At 42.5% G+C, this 24,726-nt stretch overlaps 1 protein-coding gene across 6 annotated transcripts in view; it reads right to left on the bottom strand.

Annotated features, from left to right (window-relative positions):
• Positions 1–24,726, bottom strand: part of LOC116335233 (splicing factor SWAP) — a 53,171-nt gene that overhangs the window by 8,295 nt on the left and 20,150 nt on the right. For 5 of the 6 annotated variants that reach the window (XM_031758863.2, XM_031758865.2, XM_031758864.2 and 2 more), the window contains 8 exons: positions 21,053–21,113; positions 20,228–20,331; positions 19,975–20,104; positions 16,810–17,006; positions 10,510–10,940; positions 9,479–9,610; positions 2,639–2,779; positions 895–967 (listed from right to left, as the gene is read on the bottom strand). In XM_031758863.2, coding sequence (XP_031614723.1) covers positions 895–967; positions 2,639–2,779; positions 9,479–9,610; positions 10,510–10,940; positions 16,810–17,006; positions 19,975–20,104; positions 20,228–20,331; positions 21,053–21,113 — 1,269 coding nt within the window. The remainder of the gene's footprint in view (positions 1–894; positions 968–2,638; positions 2,780–9,478; positions 9,611–10,509; positions 10,941–16,809; positions 17,007–19,974; positions 20,105–20,227; positions 20,332–21,052; positions 21,114–24,726) is intronic. The other variant, XM_039614706.1, reaches the window with a different exon arrangement.

The following is a 24,726-nucleotide window of genomic DNA, read 5'->3' as shown; positions in this document are numbered from 1 at the left end:
TGGCGAAGCTCCCGGGATGAGATGCGCAGGGCCGAAGAGCAATCTGGAGCCAAGATGCACTGCCACGATGAGAAGTGCTGTTTGTTTATTAAAATAAGAGCACAAGTACCCCGAACAGTGGTAAACAAGACCTCAGGAACACGGTTCAACAATGTTATCCAACAAAACACTATTAAGAAACCTGCGCCTCCGCCATCAACCGCTCAACCATCAGTCGACTATAAACTTAGCAGACACTTTTAACAAATCAAGGCCATCTACAAATCCGTTCTCACCGCTTTGTTTTGACAAGTGTTACTTCCAAGGTTATGAGAGAAATGTTAAGTTACATTTTCATCCAAATCAAAATGGATGACAAGTCCCAGAGGCAAGCAAAATCATGAAGGTTTAATATCGGTCGTTCCGTGGCAACGAACCAAATTCAATTTGCTGCGGATGATCATTCAATATGGCTGAAAGCAAGTGAACCTGGAGTCCACAGTTTTCTTAACAACAGTTTCAAACTGTCAAGAAACAAAATCAGACCGGCAGTTTTTCTCCAGGTATGATGCATGAGATTGGATTACACTGCCACTGAATACAGAGTGCAGCTTTATCACATTTGCACCACACATAAATGTAAGACAACAGCCTCCCCATGGTTCAAACAAACAAATATAGCGCACCGACGTGCTGTAAAAACACACAGAAGGTACGGGCAGAAGTGGATAAATATAAAATGAGTTCAAGTCAAAAGCTCTAAAACTAGCTATATTTTGGTGTATGAAAGAGAACAGCACTTTCCATCCTTCCTCTTTGCATGATGGAAACAAAGAACACCACTAAGTACTTTCATTGGATAGGATGTAAAAGTTCAGCAGGGGACGTATCTGGGATAAAAGCAAAGAACAATACCTGAGTTATTTTAGACTGAACAGAGGATACTATGGATGAGGACACTGCCTTGTCTTTCTCCAGAGAACCACCCCTGAAGAGAAAACAGAGGAGAAGGACACAAAAGAGTCAAAAAGCATAAAATCAATCATGTAAACAGGAGAGAATATTCAATATTTATGATGTTTCTCTGAAATGCCCAAAGTTCGACAGGCATCGAGAGCTATAGAAAGAAAAGATGGAAGGACGGAAAGAGGTGAGAGAAGAAGCAACGTGCCGTGTAACACTGAAATATCCATCTAGAGCTAAAAGACCAAACACAGACAGAGTATTTAATCATGCAGACAAATTTCAGGCCTCAAGTTCAGCTTCACGGCTCCGTCCGAAGCTTAAATGTCTCTACAGTCCAGCATTTCATAATTCATCAAGAGATTTAAAAAAAAGGAACAAATCATGTCCAAGTTGATTGAACACAACAGGTGAACACAACTGCAGAAAAGACCGCTGCTCATGATAAAAATTTTAGCTTTTCTTCCTCTCACGAAGATGGAAGATTTCAAATGTTTGTGCGTGTGAATGGCACTCAGTACAAAGTACTACCTGCCCCTCCCGCTGTTATTATGGCATCATGATCTAGTTTCCTTTCCCCGGAGAAAGTAAACAGCAAAACCTTTCATGCTTTCACCCACAGTTTAGGAAGAAAGGGCAACAAAAGACAGCCTTCTACTGGAGTGCCCCACATGAAAAGACAAGCATTTACTAAATCTATGGAAGAAAAAGCTCCTTCGTAACAAAGCGCATGAGACCGCTGATATACTGGTTAAGCAGAGCTTTTAAAAACATTAAATTATGGTGCATGCAATACTTCAGTTTGAACATAAAAGGAACTGTTGTGTTTTTCAATTTTGCAGAAGTAAAAAATATTTACATTGTTTCCTGTTTTCCCAGAAGCCTGTTTTTTAATGACGGCAGATTTTAAAAGTTATGCTGGGTTACACAAACTAAAGACTGAAAAACAAAACTTTTATACACTAAACTACAAAACAAGTGAACATCCACAAATGCTCCGACTGGTATCAGCTAGAAGGCATGACGCTTAAAATCTGGAAACTTTGTGAAGGCTTTTGGAAATAACAGAGGTGGGACTTAAAATATTGTTATTTTGTAATTAACAGGTTCTATTTACCAACAAGCCACAAGTTCATAATAAGCCATTCTCTTTTAGTAAGATATTGAAGTGAACAGAGTGCGCCAGGCCAACATTTAGTCTTCTTGCATTGAAAAGTCAACATGCTGCTAAAGTGGCAGATTACCAACTGCAAGTCTTATCAAGTCTGTGGCCAAGATCATTAATGCGCTTTTGCCCTTGTGACCTATAAGCTGAAAGACCCAAGCTGTGCGCTGTGATATCAGGAGAGCAAACACTGTTCAGCAGAGGGAGTTTAGAAACAGAAACAACAACAACAACAACATAAATAAACATTTCTAAACATTAGTCAGTGTAATAAGAGTGCATCAGCATAACCTCTGTTAGGTTCCTAAATCGGCAGCAGCTGGAGTGTTTGATTATCAGACCTAAAGGAACAATCTATTGTTGCAAATAAGAGAGATTTAAATGCAAGAATACATCTTCTCATTTACTTGAAGCTAAAACAACAACAAAACCCCCCAAAACAAAACCTTTAAGCCTTCAGTAAAGAGACTTTCATTTACATCTACACGCTGGATACAAGCTGGATTATTGACAAGCTTCTGGAGGGGTTACCTTGAGTGAGCCAGGCTGGAGGCGGGGCTCGCTGATGGAGACAAAACTCTGCCGGGTGAAGAGTACGGTGAGAACGAGGAGGCCGCAATTTGCATCTGTCCTGAGGATGACAAGGAGCTCCTCTGCTGTTCAGGAGGAGACCTGACAAAAGCAAGAAGAGCACAGCAGGAGCTAAAAACTAGAAAGTCTCAATCAGATATTAAGACTGCACAATAAACAGTGGTAGTTCCCTTTCAGTCGATTCACTCGGTACAACACATAAGTATGGGATATCACGCCCTCGCGTGTCCTGGCTGAAGAAACCTTTATTCACGCCTTTAAGGCAGATGACGTGTGATGACACGCGCACGGCCCCGCCTGCACATATAGCCGCTGTCATCACAGTCATCCCTCAGTTCTTACGCTCTTCACCGCTGAGAACACCTCTGCTGAGTTGGGCTAGCTAGCTGCTGCTAGTTAGCTCCGTTGTCTGCCGACTTGAACTTAGCTTAACTGCCCCTGTTGGTGTTAGCCTCCACCGCCCAGTTGGTGTGTAGGCTGCCCGCGGAGCGCTAATTTCAAGTTTTTCCTGTGCAGCGTTTCGCTTTGCGTTTTGGAATGGACTCCAAACCGAAGCGAGCAAAGCAGAAATCTTCTGTTCGCCCCTGTCCTCAGGGATGCGGTTTCTGTTTGCACGACAGCGACCAGCACGATGCCTGCCCTGTCTGCCTGGGGATCGCCCACGCTAGGAGAGCGTTGACGGAGCCCAAGCCTGTGCGTTTTGTCGCCAGCTCCGCGCTCGACCCTGGAAAGACGGGTGACGTTTGTGGAAAAAGTGCTGGGGACGCTCGGCTGTCGCACGGCATGACCCTCTCCTTTCCGAGTCTGGAGCCCGGCCGTCCGAGTCCGAAGACGAGGATTCCCGGTCGATGTCCCGGAATTAGCTGGGCTGACCACATGGAATATGTTGACGGGTTAGCCGATGACGAGCGAACCATGCAGGGCGCTGGCGGGCTTCAGCCTGGGTTGAAGCCCGCCAGCGCCCCCAGGAAGACGATGACGTGCTGGACATCGGCCTGGACATCCATGGTTTGTCGGAGGATGAGCAGGAGAGCTCATTGTCGGCCCAATGTGCCGCCGCTGCCGCGCCCGGTCGGCCACGATGACACCTCTCTTTTCTCCCTGTTTCGCCGTGCTGCTGAGAAGCTGCAGGTGGACTGGCCCTCTCCTCCGCCAGCTCAGAAGCCGTCGCGGTTCGCGGGTTTTTTCCTCCCACCGGAGCCCGCAACGGCCAAAAACTGCCTTCCCATGTTCCCAGACTTTCTCTGCGAGCTAACAGCATCATGGGACAAACCTCTGTCTACCAGCGTCACTGTGCCCGGCTATGGACAGTACATGGAGTTGGGACGGCGCCGAGGGGCTGGCTTAGCTAACCCACCCCTATGGAGCCGTCTCTGGCTGCTTATCTGGCCCCGCCCCATAACCATGGTGTCGGCGGCCCCGCAACTCTGCCGCCCAAGCACTGCAGATTCTCTGCTTCGCAGCTGGAGAAGATTTATCGGGCTCAGGCCGGCACTGCTCGCGCCATGAGCTCCGTCACCATGCTCCAGACGCACCAGGCAATGTGCCTGGCGGAGCTCGGATCGCTGGTTCCTGATGACAGCCCGCTGGCACCTCTTCTTAACGAGGTCAGAGTCGCCACAGATTACATCCTCCGTGCGTCTCGCTGTGCAGCGCTCTCCTGGGCAGAGGGATGGCTTCGACAGTAGTGGCGCAGAGGCACCTGTGGCTGACCCTCTCTGACGTCCCGGATAGGGACAGAGCTGTATATCTGGACGCACCAGTGTCTGCGGCTGGGTTATTCGGACATTCACTTGAAGCCATTCAGGCTAGATTCGATCTGAGGAAGAAGCAGACGGAAGCTCTGCGCGACATCATCCCCAGACGTCAGCGAAGCCCAAGCCCGCAGCTAGCTCTCACAGGCCCGCCCGCTCCTCTGCCGACTGGCAAGAGACCGGCGCCCACTGCTGAAGTGGGTGCGCCGCCAGCGAGCACATCCTCCGGCCAGAGCTCCACGCCAGTCGGCCTGGAGCAGAGGCTCACCCTCGGGCCCCGGGCGGGACCCGGCCCAGGAGGAAGAAGCCTCAGCCCTCCTAGCTGTGGTTTCGAGTGGAGAAGGGGTCCAGCAGCAGGGAGACGCTGCTTACCCCCTCTGTTGCCGCCCAAGAGGTGCCGCTTAAGTTCTGTTCAGGTTGTCAGCCCCAGAAGGCGCTGCACTTTCCTAACACAGTCTCCCAAGCACAAAACCCCTGCACACAAAATGCCTCAGGTAACTCCCTGTTCAGGTGTGTTAAATGTTCAGGTGACCACATCAAGTGTTCCCGCTGTTTTTCTTTGTTGTGCCCCAGAAAAGGTGCCTCCAACAAAATGTATGAATGTACATGTTTCCATGTTACAATCAATAAAGAGTGTTGTTTATTCTCAAACAATCACAAATGCTCAGCCTGCGGGCAGAATGAGCCAGGTCAGGCAGGTGATGCAGTCCCCTGCAGACACACTGGGGGGCGACAACGCCCCGCCGACGGTGCTGCAGGTCAGCGGGCTGGCTGCTCACTTCCCTCAGTGGCGCGCTTGCGCCCCCTCTCCGTGGGTGCTGCGAACCGTTGCCATGGGTTACCGGTTGCAGTTCCGGGTCAAGCCGCCTCGTTTCCAGGGAGTCGTAAACACGACTGTCAACACCGAGGCGGCCATGATACTCAGAGAGGAAATAAAGGCGCTATTGCGGAAAAGAGCAATACGAGTGGTCCCCGCTTCGGAGACAGACAAAGGTTGGTACAGCCGCTATTTTGTTGTTCTGAAAAGAGGGGGAGGGCTTCGTCCCATCCTCGACCTGCGAGTCTTGAACACGTATCTACGTACGTACAGGTTCAAGATGCTAACACTCAGACAGCTCTTGAATGCAGTCGGCCCGGGAGATTGGTTTGCGACAATCGATCTAACAGATGCTTATTTTCATGTGGCTATACATCCGAAACACAGGCAGTTTCTGAGGTTTGCATTCGAGGGCGTAGCCTACGAATACCTAGTGCTGCCGTTCGGGCTGTCGCTCGCTCCTCGCACCTTTACGAAATGTGCCGAAGCAGCGCTAGCGCCCCTCAGAGAGAGAGGCATCCGCATCTTAGCCTACCTAGACGACTGGGCTCTCGTAGCTTGCTCCAGAGAGCAGGCGGAGACACAGCTGTCACTGGTTCTGTCACACATTCAGACACTGGGGTTCTCTGTGAACTTTCAAAAGAGCTCGCTAATCCCGAGTCAGCAGATTTCTTTCCTTGGTTTGGAAATATGCTCGCTTTCCAGCCGCGCACGTTTGTCGGAGCACAGAGTGGCCGCGTTTCATCGCTGCCTCGCTCAGTTTCAGCTGGGACGCAGACTGCGTTTCCAGACGATATTACGCTTGTTGGGCATGATGGCATCTATGATCGCCATAGTGCCACTTGGACTGTTAAAATGAGAGCGTTTCAACGCTGGACTCTCTCTCACCGCCTGTGTGCATCGCGTCACCTCCGGAGGAGGCTGCGGTAACCGCGTCTTGCATGCTAGCTCTCCGTCCTTGGAGGAGCCCAGGCTGCTGCATCAGGGCTCTCGGATTGGGAGGGTGTTGTTTCGCAAGGTGGTGTCCACAGATGCTTCCCTAAGAGGGTGGGGAGCGCTGTGCGAGGGTGCATCAGTGAGAGGGATCTGGTCCGCAGCTCAGCGCCAGCTGCACATCAACCACTTAGAGCTGTTAGCAGTGTTCTTAGCTCTAAAGCATTTCCGTCCAGTCCTGGAGGGCCAGCATGTCTTAGTCAGGACGGACAATTCAACAGTGGTGTCTTACATAAACAGGCAGGGAGGAACACGCTCTCTTCCCCTGTTGAAGCTGTCTCGCTCTCTGCTGTTATGGTGCACTGTTCATTTTCTGTCTCTGAGAGCCACCCATGTCCCGGGCCACCTGAACCTGGGGCGGACCTTCTCTCCAGGGGGCCCTCTGGTGAGAGAATGGAGGTTACACCCTTTAATAGTGGCTCAGATTTGGGATCTATTTGGCAAGGCGCAAATAGATCTTTTTGCTTCCAGGGTAAATACTCACTGCCCCCTGTTCTTCTCCATAATCGACCACGATGCACCCTTGGGCTTGGACGCGCTAGCGCACCAATGGCCAGACGTGCTCCTGTATGCATTTCCCCCAGTGGAAATGATATCTCCAGTTCTAGAGAGAGTGCGTCGGCATTCCCTCTCTCTGATTCTAGTGGCCCCTTGGTGGCCCACAAGGTCGTGGTATGCAGAGATAATCAGCCTGCTAGCAGCGAGTCCTTGGCAGCTTCCTCTCCGCAGGGATCTCCTCTCTCAGGCGGGAGGAGAAGTGTTTCATCCGCGCCCAGATCTGTGGCGCCTTCATGCTTACCTGCTGAGAGGCTAAACTTGATTGCTAAGGGTTTGCCACCCAGTGTGATAGCGACAATCCAGAGCGCTAGGGCCTCATCTACTAGAGGCTTGTACGCTTACAAATGGCGAGCCTTCGAGCAATGGTGCCAGGACCGCCACACTCTCCCATTTCAGTGCTCTATTGTGGATGTTTTGACATTCCTGCAGGAGCTGCTGGATAAGGGCCTTTCATTTTCGACAATTAAGGTTTATTTAGCAGCTATATCTGCTTGTCATATTGGCTTTGACGGGGTGACACCAGGTGCACATCCCCTCGCCATACGTTTTCTGAAAGGGGTTCGCCGGCTGAGACCCGTGCTTAAGTCCAGTGTCCCTGCTTGGGACTTGTCTTTGGTGCTGGAGGCCCTTTGTAGCCCCCCGTTTGAACCCATCGAGTCTGTGGATATGAAATTTCTTTCATATAAGACTGCATTACTTCTCGCTTTGGCTTTGGCAAAGCGAGTGGGTGACCTTCATGCGCTGTCCGTGCATCCCGCCTGCACACAGTTTTCTCCTGATGGCCACAAGGTCGTATTGCGTCCAAATGCTGCCTATTTTCCCAAGGTCATGCCTGCATCTTATAGCTCAATGGAGTTTGAGTTGCTGAGCTTTTGCTACCCTCCTTTTGCATCTGAGGAGCAGAGGAGGATGCATTCTCTTTGTCCAGTGCGTGTGCTACGCACCTACATTGAGCGCACTCAGAATGTGCGTTTATGTGACCAGCTGTTTGTCTGCTTCGCCAATCCAAATAGAGGTAGAGCTCTGTCCAAACAGATGCTGTCCCACTGGATTATAGAAGCTATCTCACTGGCATACGGCACCAGAGGTCTTGCTTTGCCCCACGGGGTGAGAGCTCATTCCACCAGGGGGATGGCAACCTCATGGGCTCTTTTTAAAGGGGTGCCTGTAGCTGATATTTGTGCGGCAGCTAGTTGGGCATCACCGCACACTTTTGTGCAGTTTTATCGGTTGGACGTTACAGCCCCTTCGGTGGCTCATACTGTCCTTTCTGCTGGGTCTACCACTCACTAAGGAAGTGGTGGCCCGATTCGTTCGGTGGCTGCTCTGTGGGCGGTATATATGTCCCATACTTATGTGTTGTACCGAGTGAATCGACTGAAAGGGAACGAATAGTTATGTCTATAACTTCTGTTCCCTGAAGGAGAGGAACGAGGTACAACACAAGGTGGCCCCACTGAGCAGTTTGGCTCGGTGAAGAGCGGCTATCGAACTGAGGGATGACTGTGATGACAGCGGCTATATGTGCAGGCGGGGCCGTGCGCGTGTCATCACACGTCATCTGCCTTAAAGGCGTGAATAAAGGTTTCTTCAGCCAGGACACGCGAGGGCGTGATATCCCATACTTATGTGTTGTACCTCGTTCCTCTCCTTCAGGGAACAGAAGTTATAGACATAACTATTCGTTTGTATCTGCCATCCCTTCTGATGGCAGAGCTTGCACAGTCAAGCAAAAAATATGACAACACAAGCCCCGCATGAAATACTGGTGTCCTCAAAACAAAATGTACAAAGTAAATGTCTTTAATTATAATTTAACTGAGCATAAGAACTGGTGTAATATACACCCTTAACTTCACAGGCCAATTAAACTCTATTTAAGAGGCATTTTGCAGAGTTATTCCCAGTCTCTTACTCTGGTTTGAACAATTCCCTGCAAATTTCTTTCAGTTACAAGATTTTTGAGGATTTTCTTGCTTGTGCTGTTTTTTGTTTATAATATTGTAATATTAGTATTGCCTTGTAGTAACAACTAGTCCATTTTATAAGGCTTCATTCTTTCATCATTATCCTGATGAGAGGTCTGTTTCTGATTCAGCTCTTTCTCTTGGACGGATGCCTTAAAAAATCTTTAGAGGCTCTTTGGTATGTCGCAGAATTCCCAGGTGAATCAATGACAGGAGGCTGCCCAGTGCCTAAAGCAGTGAAACGCTAGTGAGCATATTTGTTTTTAAAACTGTACTTTTATTTGTTTGTAACAATGCCTATTTATCTGTCGGTATCAAGCGATTGTTGCACAATTATAAAGACAAAACTATATTTACTGGGATGAACTCTGCAGTGCATTTACCAAAACTTCCTCATGTCCACCCCTTTTTGGGGAATCAAATTTTCTTCTAGTTACATGAAGTTGGCCTTAATGACACATGGAAAACCTTGAACACTGATAACGGTTCCCCCGCTGCTTTTGTAAAAATAATGAAAACTGAAGAATATCAAGAAATTATGGACTAACCACCCAAGAGTTGCATCATTAGTGCCCCTCTCAGCCTTAAAGGCTGCAAAAATCATTGTTTTTAGTGTGAAAACAAAGCTGCATGTGAGGACCTATGACTCTTGTTCGCAGCACACGTTGAAGACACCTGCTGTTAGATTTACCTGGATCTTGAAAGCCCCCTGGGCAAGTTGGAGCTGCTGCTGGGATAATAGTGTTCCCGCTCTTTCTCCTCGCGTCTCCTTTCTGATGAGTTGCCCCTTCTGTCCTTTCTCCCTGGGGAGTGTGAACGGGATCTGGACAGAGAGCAGAACAAAGAGAATGAAAGATGGGAGAAATCGTTAAATATCAGAAGGCAGAATATGAGAGAGAAGCAAATGTACTGGAAATAAAGAAAAAGAGGAGAAGAGTGAGGCAGAAAAAAAAAGGATAAGCCTAATGTAGTTAAAGTGAAAAGGAAAAAAAGGCGACATGACGGCTTTTGCACAACTGAAAATGAAGAAAAGATGGGTTTGAATAAGATTTTTAATTATTTCAGTAAACTTTTGGAAGACCTGAACGTGGCGCAATTTACAGATAAACACTGTTTAAATACTGAGGAACGCTGAACAGGAAAAAAAAAATCATTATTGAGTTCATTACTTTAATACAAGTTATATAAAAGGACTCACAAAATGGAAATACTACTTTTATTCTTAACTAGGCAGAAAAGCATTAAGTATTTATGAATATTTTAAGAAATTAATAACCTTGTCAGATTTCTTTCCATAAAGGGCATAGCCAAATTTATTTTGTCCCACTGGCTAATATGCAGAACATGCATGCCATTTACAAACACAACATAGCAAGGCTGGAAAATGAAACAACCAGGATAAGATTAAGAATACAGCCTGCTTGTGTCCGTCTCTTCCCTATCACAATATTCTAATAGTTGAACCTCTCAGTTCAGTTACCTTGCTCAAAACAAACAAACAAACAAACAAAAAAAACCCCCAAACCCCACAAATCTGTAGAAAGGCAGCATAAACACAAAGCAAAACATAATGACAAAAAAGAAATAACAGAAGGTATTAAAAGCTTCTTTTCAGTTGCCTGTGGCTGGAGTGACCAGCATCACTGTTTCATTCATTCTGACTTTTTTGTGGTGGATTAAAAAAAATAAAAAAAGACTGACTTTTCAGTGGAAGCGTCTTACCTGGACCTGCGGGATCTCCTGTAGGCACTGGGAAGGGAGTGTTTGCTCTTTGATCTCGATGCTGACCTGGACCTTGACCTCCTCTTGTGTTTTTTCTTCTTTTTGTCTTTGTCCCTCCCTTTGTTCCTATCCTTGTCTCTGTCTCTCTGTCTGTCCCTGTCTCTGTCTCGATCTCTGTTTCGATCTCTGTTTCGATCCCTATCCCTATCTCGATCTCGATCTCGATCTCGGTCACGATCTCTGTCGCGTTCTGGACCTTTGGAGGAGGTAATATAACAGGAAGATGATGATGACGAGACGGATGGGGGCTCTCTGGTGTGGTGGCTTCCGTGGTTCTCCACAGACAATCTTTGATCCTGAGCATAAACAGGTGGTGCAGGGGATACTTGAGGAGGTGCAGGATCGGCGAAAGCAGAAAAAGCTTCTTGCAGCTAAAGAAAGACAAAATGAGGACAGAGAGCAAACAAACGTCAGTATTATTTTGTTGTTTATTTCCCCCCACATGCACACTACCTTCCTATATCTGATATTGTGGACAATTAACAAGCTTGTCTACTTAAAAAGATGAAGGCAATGGACAACCCTGGCTGGAATGTGTTTACCCCGGGGGTGGGGGAACTCCAGGCTTCGAGGGCTGGTGTCCTGCAGGTTTTAGATGTGTCCTTGATCCAACACACCTGATTTAAATGGCTAAATTACCTCCTCAACATGTCTTGAAGTTCTCCAGAGGCTGGTAATGAACTAATCATTTGATTCAGGTGTGTTGACCCAGGGTGAGATCTAAAACCTGCAGTTCCCCACCCCTTTTCTACCCTAATCAATGTTACATATTACTGAAACTTGCATTTCAAAGTATCCATGAAAAAAAAAAAAAAACTAACAGAGCTTCCTTTTCTCATCTTAAAACTCAAATCCAAAACAAGTTGGAACACTGTATATACTGTAAATAAAAACAGAATGCAATGATTTGTAAAACTAGAATATAGTAAATACATTAAATGTTGAAATGTTGAAGCTAAAAAATATTAGCTCATTGAAATGGATGCCAGCAACATGCGTCAAAAATACTGGTGGCCACCAGTGGCACCCTTCAGCCCTCTAATAGATGCACCTCTGGTAACCTTTTGAAAATCCTACATGATCTCGTTCTTGGGTTATTGCAAGAGTTTCAGAAAACCTGACCGCTGACCTTTTGGTCAAGGTCACTGGCTTTCAAACTTTTTCAAGATTTTTATTAAATGCACTGATAGCATCAATTTCAAAATCTCATGTTGTCTTGCGTGTCCACGAGATGTTGATGATAATATCTCATCAGTCTTACAGGTAAGGGGTAAAACCCTGGGAGGGGAGAAACAGCTGGGGAACACTGTGCAAGTAATTAGGTTAACTGGTGACAGATCAGTAACATAACTGGGTATAAAACGAGCATCTTAGAGAGCCATTGCTTCTCTAAAAGACAGGCAGAGTTTCACCAATCTGCAAAACACATACGTCTACAAATTGTGGAACTATTTCAAAATACATGTTCCTCCTTGTACAATTCTGAAGACTTTGAATATATAACATCAAAAGATTCCTGGAATCAGTATTGGATGCTTGTGATCTTCAGGGCCTCGAGTGGTACTACATTAAAAACAGGCATAATTCTGTTATGGAAATCACTGCATGAACACAGCTCACCGTGACATTCACAAATGCAGGTGAAAGCTATATCGTGAACAGAAGCCACATATAAACATGATCCAAAAACGCCACTCTGGGCTAAAGCTCATTTAAAATGGACTGAGGCAAAGTGGAAAACTGTTGGTCAAATGAATTTAAATGTGAAATTTCTTTTTGGAAAACATGAATGTTCCATCCTCCAGACTAAAGAGGAGAGGGAGGATCTGGCTTTTTCAATGCAAAGTTCAAAAGCCTGCATCTCTGATGGTAGCTTGCATATCTGGAAAGGTGCCATCAAAGCTCAAAGGTTATATACAGGTTTTAGAGCAACATATGCTCCCATTCAGACAACTTTTTCAGGGAAGGTGTTGTATATTTCATATCATTCCATATTTACATCTAGATGAGGCCTTTCTCAGCAAGACATTGCTCAACCGCATACTGCATCTATTCCAACAGCATGGCTTCAGAGTAGAAGAGTCTGTGTGCTGAAATGCCTGCAGTCCACACCTTTGACCAGCTGACAGCATTTGTTGTATCACTAAATTTACAATCCCAGAAGTCCTACAATTGTTGAGCAGCTAGCTACTATCAGACAACAATGAGACAATAGTCCTCTCTCAAAAGACCAACAACTGGTCTCTACACAGTGGCCCTGTCCCACCTTTTTTGACACATGTAGCTGCCATCAATTTTAATATACCCTTTTAAAAAACAAGAAAAAGAAAAAGGACATATTCCTAGAAATATTCAATATATTCTCTATTTTATATGGTAAATAATGATTGCATTTTGTTTTTCTTCACATTTTACACAGTCCCACAAACGTTTTGGAGGTGTGCTTGTAATACACTATATTATGCTATATAGACAGCGGAGCTACCACAGGAAATATAAAGGTGAAATATGTCTAGTCTGTATTCACGTATGCTGGTTAAAAATGCTTAAGATAAATGTGATTAATTGTTTTCTTAATTTTCTAACTTGACTTATTTTCTGCTCTAAGGCCTACAGCTGCACAGTGTCTACAATCACAAAAGGTGAAGAAGAAAAATGTATTTGAGGTTTTTTTCCCTCTCTCTTTAGAGACGGTACTATAAATAGTCATATGCACACTGAAAGGGACATGGGATCGTAACAAGGCTGGCTCAGGAAAAGTGAAAGTTTCTTACTCTCCTGGGAAATTATTGCTCATATTCTTTCCTTTAAAACAGAAGGAAAACTGTGGTTACACAACACAGTGCAGCCCTCTGGCTACACACTGAGTTACAACTGTCAGCTGCAAAGTGCCTCTAATTACCCCAGTGTGAGTCTGTCTGTTCATTTTAGATTGGTCAGCTGCTGGATTCACACTGAAAAACTGGCTTCAGTCCATCAGTGGATTAAATATGGCAATAGATTTTCCAAGGACAGACTTTATCTAACAGGGTTAGGTCTTAGATTGCTCCTGAGACGGCCAATTTTAAATTTGTGTATATTCCCAGTACTAAAGGGGCATCTGGATGAAAAAGAACATCAAACGGCATCCTTTATGTGGTGAGATAAAAAAAAAAAAAAGATTATGAGTTCTGCAATAAAGCAATCCAAATAAATTTTTCCAACTTCAGCTTAATATCAACAGAGCTGTCTGATGGATCTAATTCACTCACCCTCACCCATCTGCTAAAATTTGTAAGAAAAGAGAGAGAGAAAGGGACAAAGAGAAATATGGGGTGAGAGATGATGATGATGAAACAACATGAGAGAAGAAGCCAAAAAAATAGAAAGAAAATGTGCTCATGACAGAAGAAAATAAGTGTCTTAAAACAGACAGAAGCAGAGAAATGGAGGATATTTATTACACTGCAGTTTTTACACCCAATCTGGTGTCTAGCTTGAGGGAAAGATAATGAAATGATAGGAAGAAACGATGGTTTCAAATTAGGATTGGCATATGGGAGGCTTATCCCAACACCAGGCACACGAAACGTCTGCCCTCTCACACCTGTTCTAGCAAGATATAGAAGTTCAGACAGTAAGAGGTGCGGGAAAGAAAAGTACTGTCCTGGGAGCATAAAGGAACAGAAGCAAAGGGAAACTACATTTTCCAAGTCTTCGAGATTTTTCGTGTACTAAAAACGACCTGGTATATAATAATAAAGAAAGCATTTATCACGTGAACCATGTGACCAACAGTGAAGAGCTCTCACACAGAGAATGGTCGTTAATTAAGCGGTCAGTTACAGAGCAAGCGTTATCTGCTACTGTTGGCAGCCAGTTAGAGGACCGAAAACAATATCACTGCTTCATCATTGCCCTCCATTTCACTCCTCTTACCAACAGCACCCAAAGGTGCCATCTGAGCCCTGACATGTTCGAATGAAGCTGTAAGAGCAGCTGAATTAACACACCTATGTTTGACAAAAAGACCAAATCAGCTGAACAGATAAATGACACAAGCAAAGCCAGACTGAATCTGCACAAATCTTTGAGTATATCAATCTGCAGGAAACACAAAGCTACATATCCACCACCGTCACCAGACCTCGATGAGCCAAAATGTAATAAGAAATGGCTAAAACGGCAGCAAATCAGAACACTGAAAGTGTCACTTGGAAAAGGATAAATTGCCTGGGCCTAAAACGCTTAGCCAGCGGGTTCTGTTTACTCTTGTCAGTTTACACTATCCACTACACTGCAGCAGAATAATCAACATGATGGGTACTATGGGAAACATGGAGCGCTTACATCAACAGCTCCAAGTCAGCTCATTTTGCATCGCATCAGCAATCACATCTGTCCTCAAAGCTACTAAGAGTTCCACCAAATTGTACTAGTGGATGATCCTTCTTTGTGACCCTCCAAATTACTGCCATTAGGATATTCACAACAATTCGTGTTAATCACATTAATCCCTTTCGATTTCCATACACTTGCAACAAATTCAGGTAAAATTTGTTCTTCAAAGTGACTCTCCAAATTAATAAATTGGCGAACATGTCTTACTTAAAGGGGGTTAATCTGCAAAAAGCTTTAATAGAAACTGAAAAACCTATCCACTCGAACAATTACACTGCACTACTGTCTGCCTTGAGGATGTGTGACTTTTTACCATGTCCTATTCAATGTGTACCTCATACCAGCGTTAAGTAGATTTTACTACTTTTTCCCACCACTGAAACAAAATACTTTGAAGACCGAATACACACAAAATTCAAACTTTTCTTTTTAAATATTCAACTAGTACACAGCTAATTTACAGTAGGCTATTGGCCTGACTCTTGCCTTAGGATATTTACACTCTGATAGCCACTGCAGAAGACTGAGAACATCTGGTAAAGAAAGAAAGAGCTGGCACAGTAGTGACAGCAGCCTGTCCGCTGCCACCTGGTCTAACAGGCAATATTCCAGTTCACCACAAATCAGTTGGGCTAACATGAGGAGCTGACATGCAACATCCATCACACAGACAGGCAATCTACACATCAAATGACCACTATCAGAGACTTATTTACACTATAAAGTATTGCTGCCTTTTTGTGACAGACAAAAGGCTTTAAAAATTTGCATTATTGCAACACCTTCGTAGTACTTTACAAAGGAGAATTTTAAAACAGAATCTCCGTACCCTACATGAGGTACAGAGATTTGAGAAATAGAACAAAGGAGTGAAGAAAAGAAGTTTTCTATAATTCAGTTTGTATCTTTAGAGTGACGCTGTGATTTGCTGATAGGCTCTGCACCTCTCCATTGGAGTCTATAAACATTTTAGGCAATCTACAATACAGCTGCATTAAGAAATTTACATACATTCATCAGGCATGTATGCCAGCCTAATTTTGGGCTTTTACTTATTTTTTTAACAGTTTTTTTTATATTTGGTTAAATGTCCCTTAGCAAGTTCTTGACCAGACCCTTTTGTTAGCCATGAACAAGGTTCTGGCTAGATATTTAATTATTCATCTTGACATAAATGCTAGAGTTTATTGAAATGTGTTGGTTTCCTGGCGGGGACCCAGCTTTTAAGCTCAATCCACACATTTTCAATAGGGTTGAGGTTGTGGATTTGGGAAGGACATTCCAGTAGCTTAATGAAGGCCTGCTTTATCCAGTCCAAAATCAGTTCTGATGTATATTTGGGATCATTGTTATGGTGGAACACCTGATATTGGTTCTAGGTTTTTACCATTTATCTGTGAAGTTGACAAATTTGGAGGTAGTCATCTCTCTTCACTATTCCATCTACTTTGTGTAATGTATCAATACCACTGACAGCAAAACAGCCCCAGAGAATGATGCTACCACCACCATTCTTGAGAGCTGGTACAGTGTTCTTGGGTTTGAAAGGCTCGCTGAGGAGAAATTCAATTTCACCACAGTCATTTATATAGTTATACCAAGGATTTTAGAACAAAATCCAAAGAAAGTAGCATTTTCCACAAAATATGCATGCAAATATGTGGTGACTACATATGGTGGGTATGTGCTTGAGTTTTATCTTGAGAAAAACAGCCCCACTCTATTTATGCCATTTTAGTTTTGGAGTTAATGTAGTCATGTGTAATATGAATAACGATTCATATTACACATACTATTATTTGTTAAAAATAGAAACAGACAACAAAAAACACTATGCAACCTTTGCAACCATTCACCTACCTCAAGTTGTGCACATGCATCTAGCTCAGCTCTCTTTGCCTCAGGTTCTCCAGCGAATGGGCTACGGAGAGTCTGTAGGAAGAGTGCCGCCTTCCTCTTCCTCTCTGCCTGTAGCTGTTTCTCCTTAGACTCCTTAGATGCCTGGGCCAGCTTCTCCCTGGCTGCCGCCGCTAGACGATCCTCCAGTTTCTGCTTAGCTAAGTGACGAGAGATGAGAGGGTAAACACAGGAGACATGGTTGGATTGCAGGCATTGTCCCTTTTTTGTTTTTCTCACTGCCAGATATGCAGCTACTAAATGGCGGGAACAAAGGACTGACTTGCTCTGAGAGAAAAGTGAGAGAAAAGGAGAGCTTGTTCTGGTCACAAGTAAATTCCCTGTGGAAATAAAAGAATTAAAAAGAAGAGAAAGCAGAGGGACACGGAATGAAACATGAAGAGATAAACAGTGCGGGGAAAAATTCACATTTGTGAAGCGAAAAACAAGCAAAGACTATAAGAGTACATTTCTGCCCTTATTGTCACATCTAACTAAGGTAATGTCTGGCATTTTTCTGACTTTCCAAGTGCTGAAGACTGACAAAGTTTCTACTCTAAAAGATAAGGCCCGACTAAATCCCCGATGATGCATAATTTCATGCAATTCAAGGTTTGTACAGAGTAGGAGGGAACGTGGGTGGAGAAGAGAAGACAGGCATCTAACTGACAATGGGAGTGGAAAAAAATGCATGGTTTGAGAGATGAGGAAAGGAGATGAAGTGACAGAGATGGGTAGGGGATACATAGGTAAGAAGAGCACAGCGAATGTAATGGGGCACAGGGAGCAACGGCATGAGCGAGCAAAAGAAAAATAGGGAAGACAAGACAGTATAAAAGCAAATGCTTGCGGAAAACAAGTTGTATAAGTTATGCAACCGCTGGGTCTACTGTTATCTCTTTGGGGTTAAAAATAGGCTGGCTGCTAAAGCAAATCATATTTGAGTACAATGAACAACAGCCAAGTGGAGCAGAATCGGTACCCTAGACACTGACATAGTCCTGCCTAGCCTCAATCTGACTCCTGTATTTATAGATACATTTGACTAATGTAATAGAACAATAAAACTAAATCAAACTCCTTACTTCCATTTACTTCCACTTCATCATTTGGGGATATGTCAAGTCATTATTTCAGTCATGTATCAGGTAAACCTCAAACATGATCTACCTTTAACTGTTTTTCTCGGTTTAACGCTACAATACTTAATCAATATGCTTAAATTATGACATGAAGCCTTGTGACTGTTAAAATAAAAGTTTATTAAAGCCTTTGACTTCTTGCAAAGAGCCAGAAGCCCAAAAAGTGAGGCAGCAGGCATTTCCTGAATTCTCCTAGCTGGAGGCTTCAGGTCGTCTTTTATTTCCTCCAACAAATTAAGAAATGTCTCGGCAATCGATATGTTCTGCCAAACACCTTCCTCGGGCATTTCAAATAAAGTACCTCAAGTGGAGAAAAATTCTCTTTCTTCTACCACACACACTCTTGTTCGTCACAGAGCCCGTTCTTAGCAGCAACTACTGCATTCATATCAAGCACAAAATGGGTTACGCCACATTTTTGAGTGTTGGGGTGCACTCACCATCTTTAGTCAATACCAATTCCATGTGAATGAAATGAAATAATGAAATGAAAATTGTGTTTGTACAAAGACTAAAATCACACACATTTAGTCGTAAATGATGGCAGTCTGAACAATTTATGCAGTTCTCCCTAAAAACCGCACATGATGGCGCTCTTCCAGGCCATCAACACAGATTAGTGTTTTGCAACCTGCCACCGTTTCTCCTATCTGATCAAGTTAGGCCTGCTGACTGACAGCCACTTTGCCATACAGCAAAGCCAATTCAGTCAGCTTTTTATTAGGGTCTTCCAGTCTTTCTCTTTTGGTCTGTGAGCTCCAGGAGAGGCCATTACACTCCAAGAGTGTTCCACTGAACCTAAACGGCACCCGTCAACTATCTTGATGCTGAAAAGTTACACATTTGTCTTTGATTGTCTGTCCGTCTATCGTTTCAGGCTCCGTTCTGCAGCTAAGAGATTATTACTCTTGCTCTCTATCATCAGACATCAATGGGGCATTCTTACAGACCTAAGATGTCTGTTGGGCATGAACTGACAAAAAGGCCGGCATGTCAATCACGTCTCTCTGACAAGCATGGGGACAGACGTTTAATAACACAGGTGTAAGTCATCAGGGAAGGTGTCCAGTTTTGCTGAAGCTAGGCACCAATTGCAGGTTTCTAAGGTTGTCAAATTATAACAAGATTGAAAAAAAAAAAAAAAAAAAAAAAGTACATCTGTTTTCAGATTCCAAGAAAATCAATTCATAAATACATAAATAAACGATACAGCTTTAAAATAAATAATCGAGTGGATAAAAAGTTTTTGAATAAGTGACTAACCCTGAAAACTTAATGGGCAAATTCTTTTCTTTTGATTTTTAAAATCTTTCAATCGCTTGTGAAGGACATTCTGTAAAAACTATTACAGCACTATGGTCAAAGCCCTGATCAGAGCACAGTGTAAACTTCTTGGAGAACAAAGGGGGACTTTTCTATGTATGCATTAGGATGCAGTATTTCTATATTTTAGGCAACATATTTTCTGTTGGAAGACTTTGCTGAGCCAGCATGATGACATTCTATATCTATAATTCCATTATGCCATTGGGGGAGATGTATATCATGCACTTTACTATACTATATAGCTAGATTCTTACCTTAGGGTACACCCTGTTAAGGGAATTTATAATTTAGACTTTTGTGGATTTATGCATCTTCTCACTTCTTGTTTTAAAATTTATTTTCTGCCAACCCTCCCAGAAAGCCAGAAGGTGTGAGAGAAATCACTTGGAAGCTGAGCTCATTTACTGAAACAAAAACCTCACTTTTAGCAGACCTGCATTAAATCGCCATTGAGCTGGGGAAATCATCCCGTTTTTCCAATATCCTATCTAATGTACAGGCAGTGGGGCAGTTTGAGAGCACAACAATATTTTATGACTTGTCCAAAATTATTCTCCAAATAAAGCTTTCTGTTGCAGACCTGGCTAAAATTAGCATTTAAAGAGCTACAGAGCCTTCATACTGTCATTGCATTATCATTTTTTTTTTGTAAGACCTTTACCTTGCTTTGCTTCTAACTCCTCCAAACTGAGGGTGGGTTTCTTCTCTTCTGGTACGCTGACTGGAGGAGGCTCCTTATCAATCATCTCAGCTCCACCCATCACAGCTTCCAGCCCCTCCTCTTCCAACAACTTCAAGCAAACACGTCAGAATTTATTCTTAAAATGGTACTAAAACAACAATGAGTTTTAAATGTGCAAAAACTACCCCAAGATCTGAAGTGAGTGCAACAAACAGACAAAGCTGAGCTAGACCTTGTCCTCATCCGAGTCATCGTCCAATCGAACTCTGTTCTTCTCCAGTGGCAGCATGTCATTTTCCTTTGCCTTGATGGCAAAAGAGATGGGCGCAAAAGAGGCTGTAATGGCACAAAGACATGAGTTAAAATTATTTGAGAAAAGACCAAAAAAGATTCAGGTGAGTTGATATTGGAAAAAAACGTTGCGCAACTGGATTTTTTCTTGACAAATCCAAGTTAAAAAGAAAAGCGAAGTATGGAAAACATTCAGAAGAGACCAGACTTTTGAAAAATAAGGGACGGACAATAAGAACAAAGAAAGACAGATGAACATGAACATATTGTTTCCCATTCCCCCACATAACCTTAATATAAGATCCTGATTCTTATTGTGAAGGGCTGGATGGTTTACTTGTGCAACTAATCCAACTAGTTATTAGTTTTCCCTCGCGTGCACCCTGATATACTGCGTCTGAGGAGTCTCTGAATGCGGGCCTTAATTTGAATATGCGTACATGTTTACGGCTCCCGCCAGCGTAGTGGTAAGCAGACTCTTTCATCTTTGCATAGCCATTTCCGGCCTGATATTACTAAATGAAATTGCCCGCATAAATACCAACAGACTCACAGGCGGCTATGCAGAGACAACAGTATATGACACATACAATCATCCACATGCACACCAGAGCAAATATACTCATATTTCCCCAAAGGCTTTGCATCCCATTCACTGAAGTAATAAACTAAAAAAGGGAAAAAAAAACCCAAAACAAAAAACAAAAAGTGCAAGCAGCCCTGCGATCTGAGAATGAGTTTATTTTTGCATGAGTTTGTGTCCTACCTTTTGTCAGCTTGGACTCCTTGTCTGACTGAAGCTTATTAGAATCCTCCACCTCTTCGGTCTAGATGATGAAGCACGAGAGAATAAGGAGAGAAAATGAGAAAAGGATCAGCCTGCTTTTCTTTAAAATGTTAAAAGCTAAGCCATAAACATTTTCCAGAGGCTTCACAAATTCTGTACATCTAAACCTTGTTGCATTTTTCAGCAATGAATCCACGTTATGGGTAAACCAGTAGAACAAGAGACAGATGGTCTTGTAAATGATATTTCTTGGGAACTTGCATGCCTTAATTTTTATAAAATGTACTGTAGATTTGATATAAAGCAGCACAATGCAAAAAAAAAATGTTGGAGCTGGGAAAGTTTTTCAAAGATACACTGTCTATCCACTGTCGGTACAAGTAAACAATATTTAATTGGCTGGGTGGTTGAAAGAACCAACCTTTAGTGTTAGTGTATGTTATAGTCAAGGTATAAATTCAATGATGCATGGATCACTGAATGAGTCACTCCTTTGGTTTCCAATGAAACAATAACTCTTGTATATAATTATTGTAATTATCCATCTGCAGGGATTTTCACAGTGTGATAATTTTTTTTTCAGGGTATTACAACTTAAAACCAACTTGACAAGTCTGAACTTAAAAAATGGCAACAAAGTAAATTGCCTAAAAATACTATTGAAACTTGGCTCTTTTTGAAGTTGTCTGTTATGTGTAGACAGAAAACTCGTTAATCCTTTGAGTTAGGTGCCTTTTTTAATGCTTGAATGCTTCATAGGTCAGTGTTAAGTGGCTTAACAAACCAAAACAACATTCCTTTGAAAATGGTCGGGTAGCCAGTGCATGAAGAAAAGCTTTCAAAGACAGCCTGCAGAGCTATTGCTCAAGACCACATTAAACAATTATAAGAACGTCTGATTTCGTGGAAGCAAAATATAAAGGAATGAGAGGTAGCTCAAGGATACCACTGACAATAGCTTGGGAATGTGATGAGATGTCAACTTTTATTTCCCACTGAGCAAGTGCATAAGAAGAAGGAAATCATTAACTTGTGTGTAGCAGTAGTCCCCTAAGGTAAATGAGAGTTTGTTCCTGCACTCATGTCAACATCAGCACCTCTTGTATCTAACTGGAGAACACAGCACTTACTGGAAAATCATTGGTCCTTGAATATGGTTTGAGAGGGAAAGACACTGTTGACTCATATCCTTCAAATACTTTTGTTAGGAAAAAATTATAGTAAGAAATCAGATAAATTAGATAGCAGCACAAAGCCTGTGATTTAACAAAGAATTCACTTTTAATTATTTTAGTTTATTTCATTAGATAAATAGTAATTTAATTTCCTCAATTTTTCTATCAACTTCTGAAGCTGTATTCATCACAGCATCACTTTCTGTACTGCAAACTGTAACGAACATTTTCTTTTTGTTTTACAGTAGGAAAAAAATTAAAAACAGATTTTTGAATATTAACTGATACACCTTAAGTAGTTAGGCATTTCATTAAGCACTCATTTCTCTGAATGAGAACTGTTTATAACTCAAGATCAATTAATATCATTTTTACAAGTTTAATTTCACTTCTCGTTCTCCGTTTTCACTCCCGTGTACTTAATTAGAATAGAAATTACACCCTTACGTTGCCTTCCAAAATTCCTGTTTGGTCTGTTACTCCTTAAATCAACAGAGTATCTTCACAAAGCCTTTTTAACAGGCTTGTGTGCACAGACCAGATAAACAGAAACCCTCTGTAGTAATACCTGTGGACCAAGTGCTCTTAGCTGCTATCCCAAATTTAAACTACTGATGGGATGAGATGGAAAATTGATGATGAAGCCAATGCCACAGGAGGGAAAACTCTCATGAGAAACATTTTATCATGTTTGAAGAATGCTTCAAAGGCAACTATCTACTATTCAGCTGTAATTGAACAGTGCTTTCAACAGTCAAAGCACTGTGAAACGCCCAGAGAATAAAACTTAAGGAAAAAAAACAACTTTCAAGTCAAAGCTTACAGGAGAAGCACACTGAAACATTCTGGAATAACCTCAATTGTAAAATGCAGGAATTTGATTGCTCTCACAATTACACCTTTCACTTAGCTTTTACAGTCCTTAAGTAAACGTATCCGCAGGTAACTCTTGAACACAGAACAGTTAAAAGGGTAATAATCCCTCCTTTTCTGGTGCAGCGCTCCAAACTTGGGCTACTCAAGGAAATTGGTTGGATTTCATAGAGCTTTATAGCAACACATTTTAATATTTTCCCACAGCCTACAACTGACCCTTTGCCAAATGAAATAGATTGAGGTCCCTGCTTTCATTCATTTCTCTGATTTGTTCCAAAAGACACTTTAGCCCCTACTGACATTAAACTGTCAACTCAATATAAAAGTAAATTGGAAAACAGACACAGCTATTGTGACATTTTGTTTTTGAAAATTAAATCAATTTAATCTCACTGAAAATTTGTCACATTATAGTTTTCTAGCAAATACAGAACATTGTACTTGAGGCGCAAAATTGATTTAATCATGGTTAATATAAATCAGGGGGGATGAAAACAGCTGTGCTGTAGACCTTACACGTGTATGTGTCAAGTGCTATGCGTAAATTCAACCTGTCAGCTTGTATCCCTGATATAATATCCTTACAAACCTGACTTCAGTTTCTTTTTATTTCAAAAAAAATAAATAATCTGTTCAAGGTGCGAATTCTAATCCCAGTTAGACTGTCACTAGACACTCCAATGTTTTATTATGTATTTATTTTTTAAAATTATAAGATGCTTCCATAACTGATGCAAAAATGAAAGCATCCATTCAAATATCGAAAGCTTGGGCTTTCAGAAGGTGTCACAGTCAACCTAGAATATCGACATAAAAGTGTGAGAAAAGATGGACTATTTACAAAAATACTCCTTTTAATATAATTTCATTTATACACTAATAAAGTGAAGAAAATTTCAAATATTAAACATTTTATTGATACTATATGAAGCAACATTAACTTTTTTCATCAAGTATGAAACTACAAATAATAGCACTGACTGAGAGCAGCAAACTGCATCCCATTAGCCAGCAAAAAATAAACACAAGACAGATTTTCTGATAGAAAAAGCCAAGCACTGCTTGTTGAAACAGCCTGTGCTGTGTCATAATGGACCACACTTCTTTGCACTCTGACAAGCTAATAAATTTGATTTGACATAAAACAAATCGCTCCTTACAAAATTCACTTACTTCTTACCATTTTCTTTCTAGCTCTGACATAAAGCCAATATATAGTATATGAAATATGCTTATGTATTCATACGTATGAAGGATCTCTCCATCCATCCATCTATTTCACTGTTGACATCACAGAGGCATCTCCCGCGAGCAAAAAAAAAAAAAAAATGGGCTGGTAGCGATCTGACTTACAAACAGATGAGAGAACACCAATGCTCAGCTTGGAAACTCGAAACGCTCCCAAGCTGAGGGACACTGAGCATGTTAAGCAATTTCTTAGTAACTCATCTTAATATTTTATTTTTTGATCGCTGTAAAATACCAGATGAACTCAAAGTGAATCAAATTTCTAAAACATGGGAGACATTTCTGGTAACAGGTGGGGTTATCTCAGCGGCAAAACATTGAGCTTTAGAAATGTTGAAGGTACAGACTGAAAGA

This window comes from Oreochromis aureus, linkage group 7 (assembly GCF_013358895.1).
Source record: "Oreochromis aureus strain Israel breed Guangdong linkage group 7, ZZ_aureus, whole genome shotgun sequence".
Classification (NCBI taxonomy): Eukaryota; Metazoa; Chordata; class Actinopteri; order Cichliformes; family Cichlidae; genus Oreochromis; species Oreochromis aureus.
Note: the sequence above shows the minus strand (reverse complement) of the source record. Positions and strands in the feature narration are given on the sequence as shown.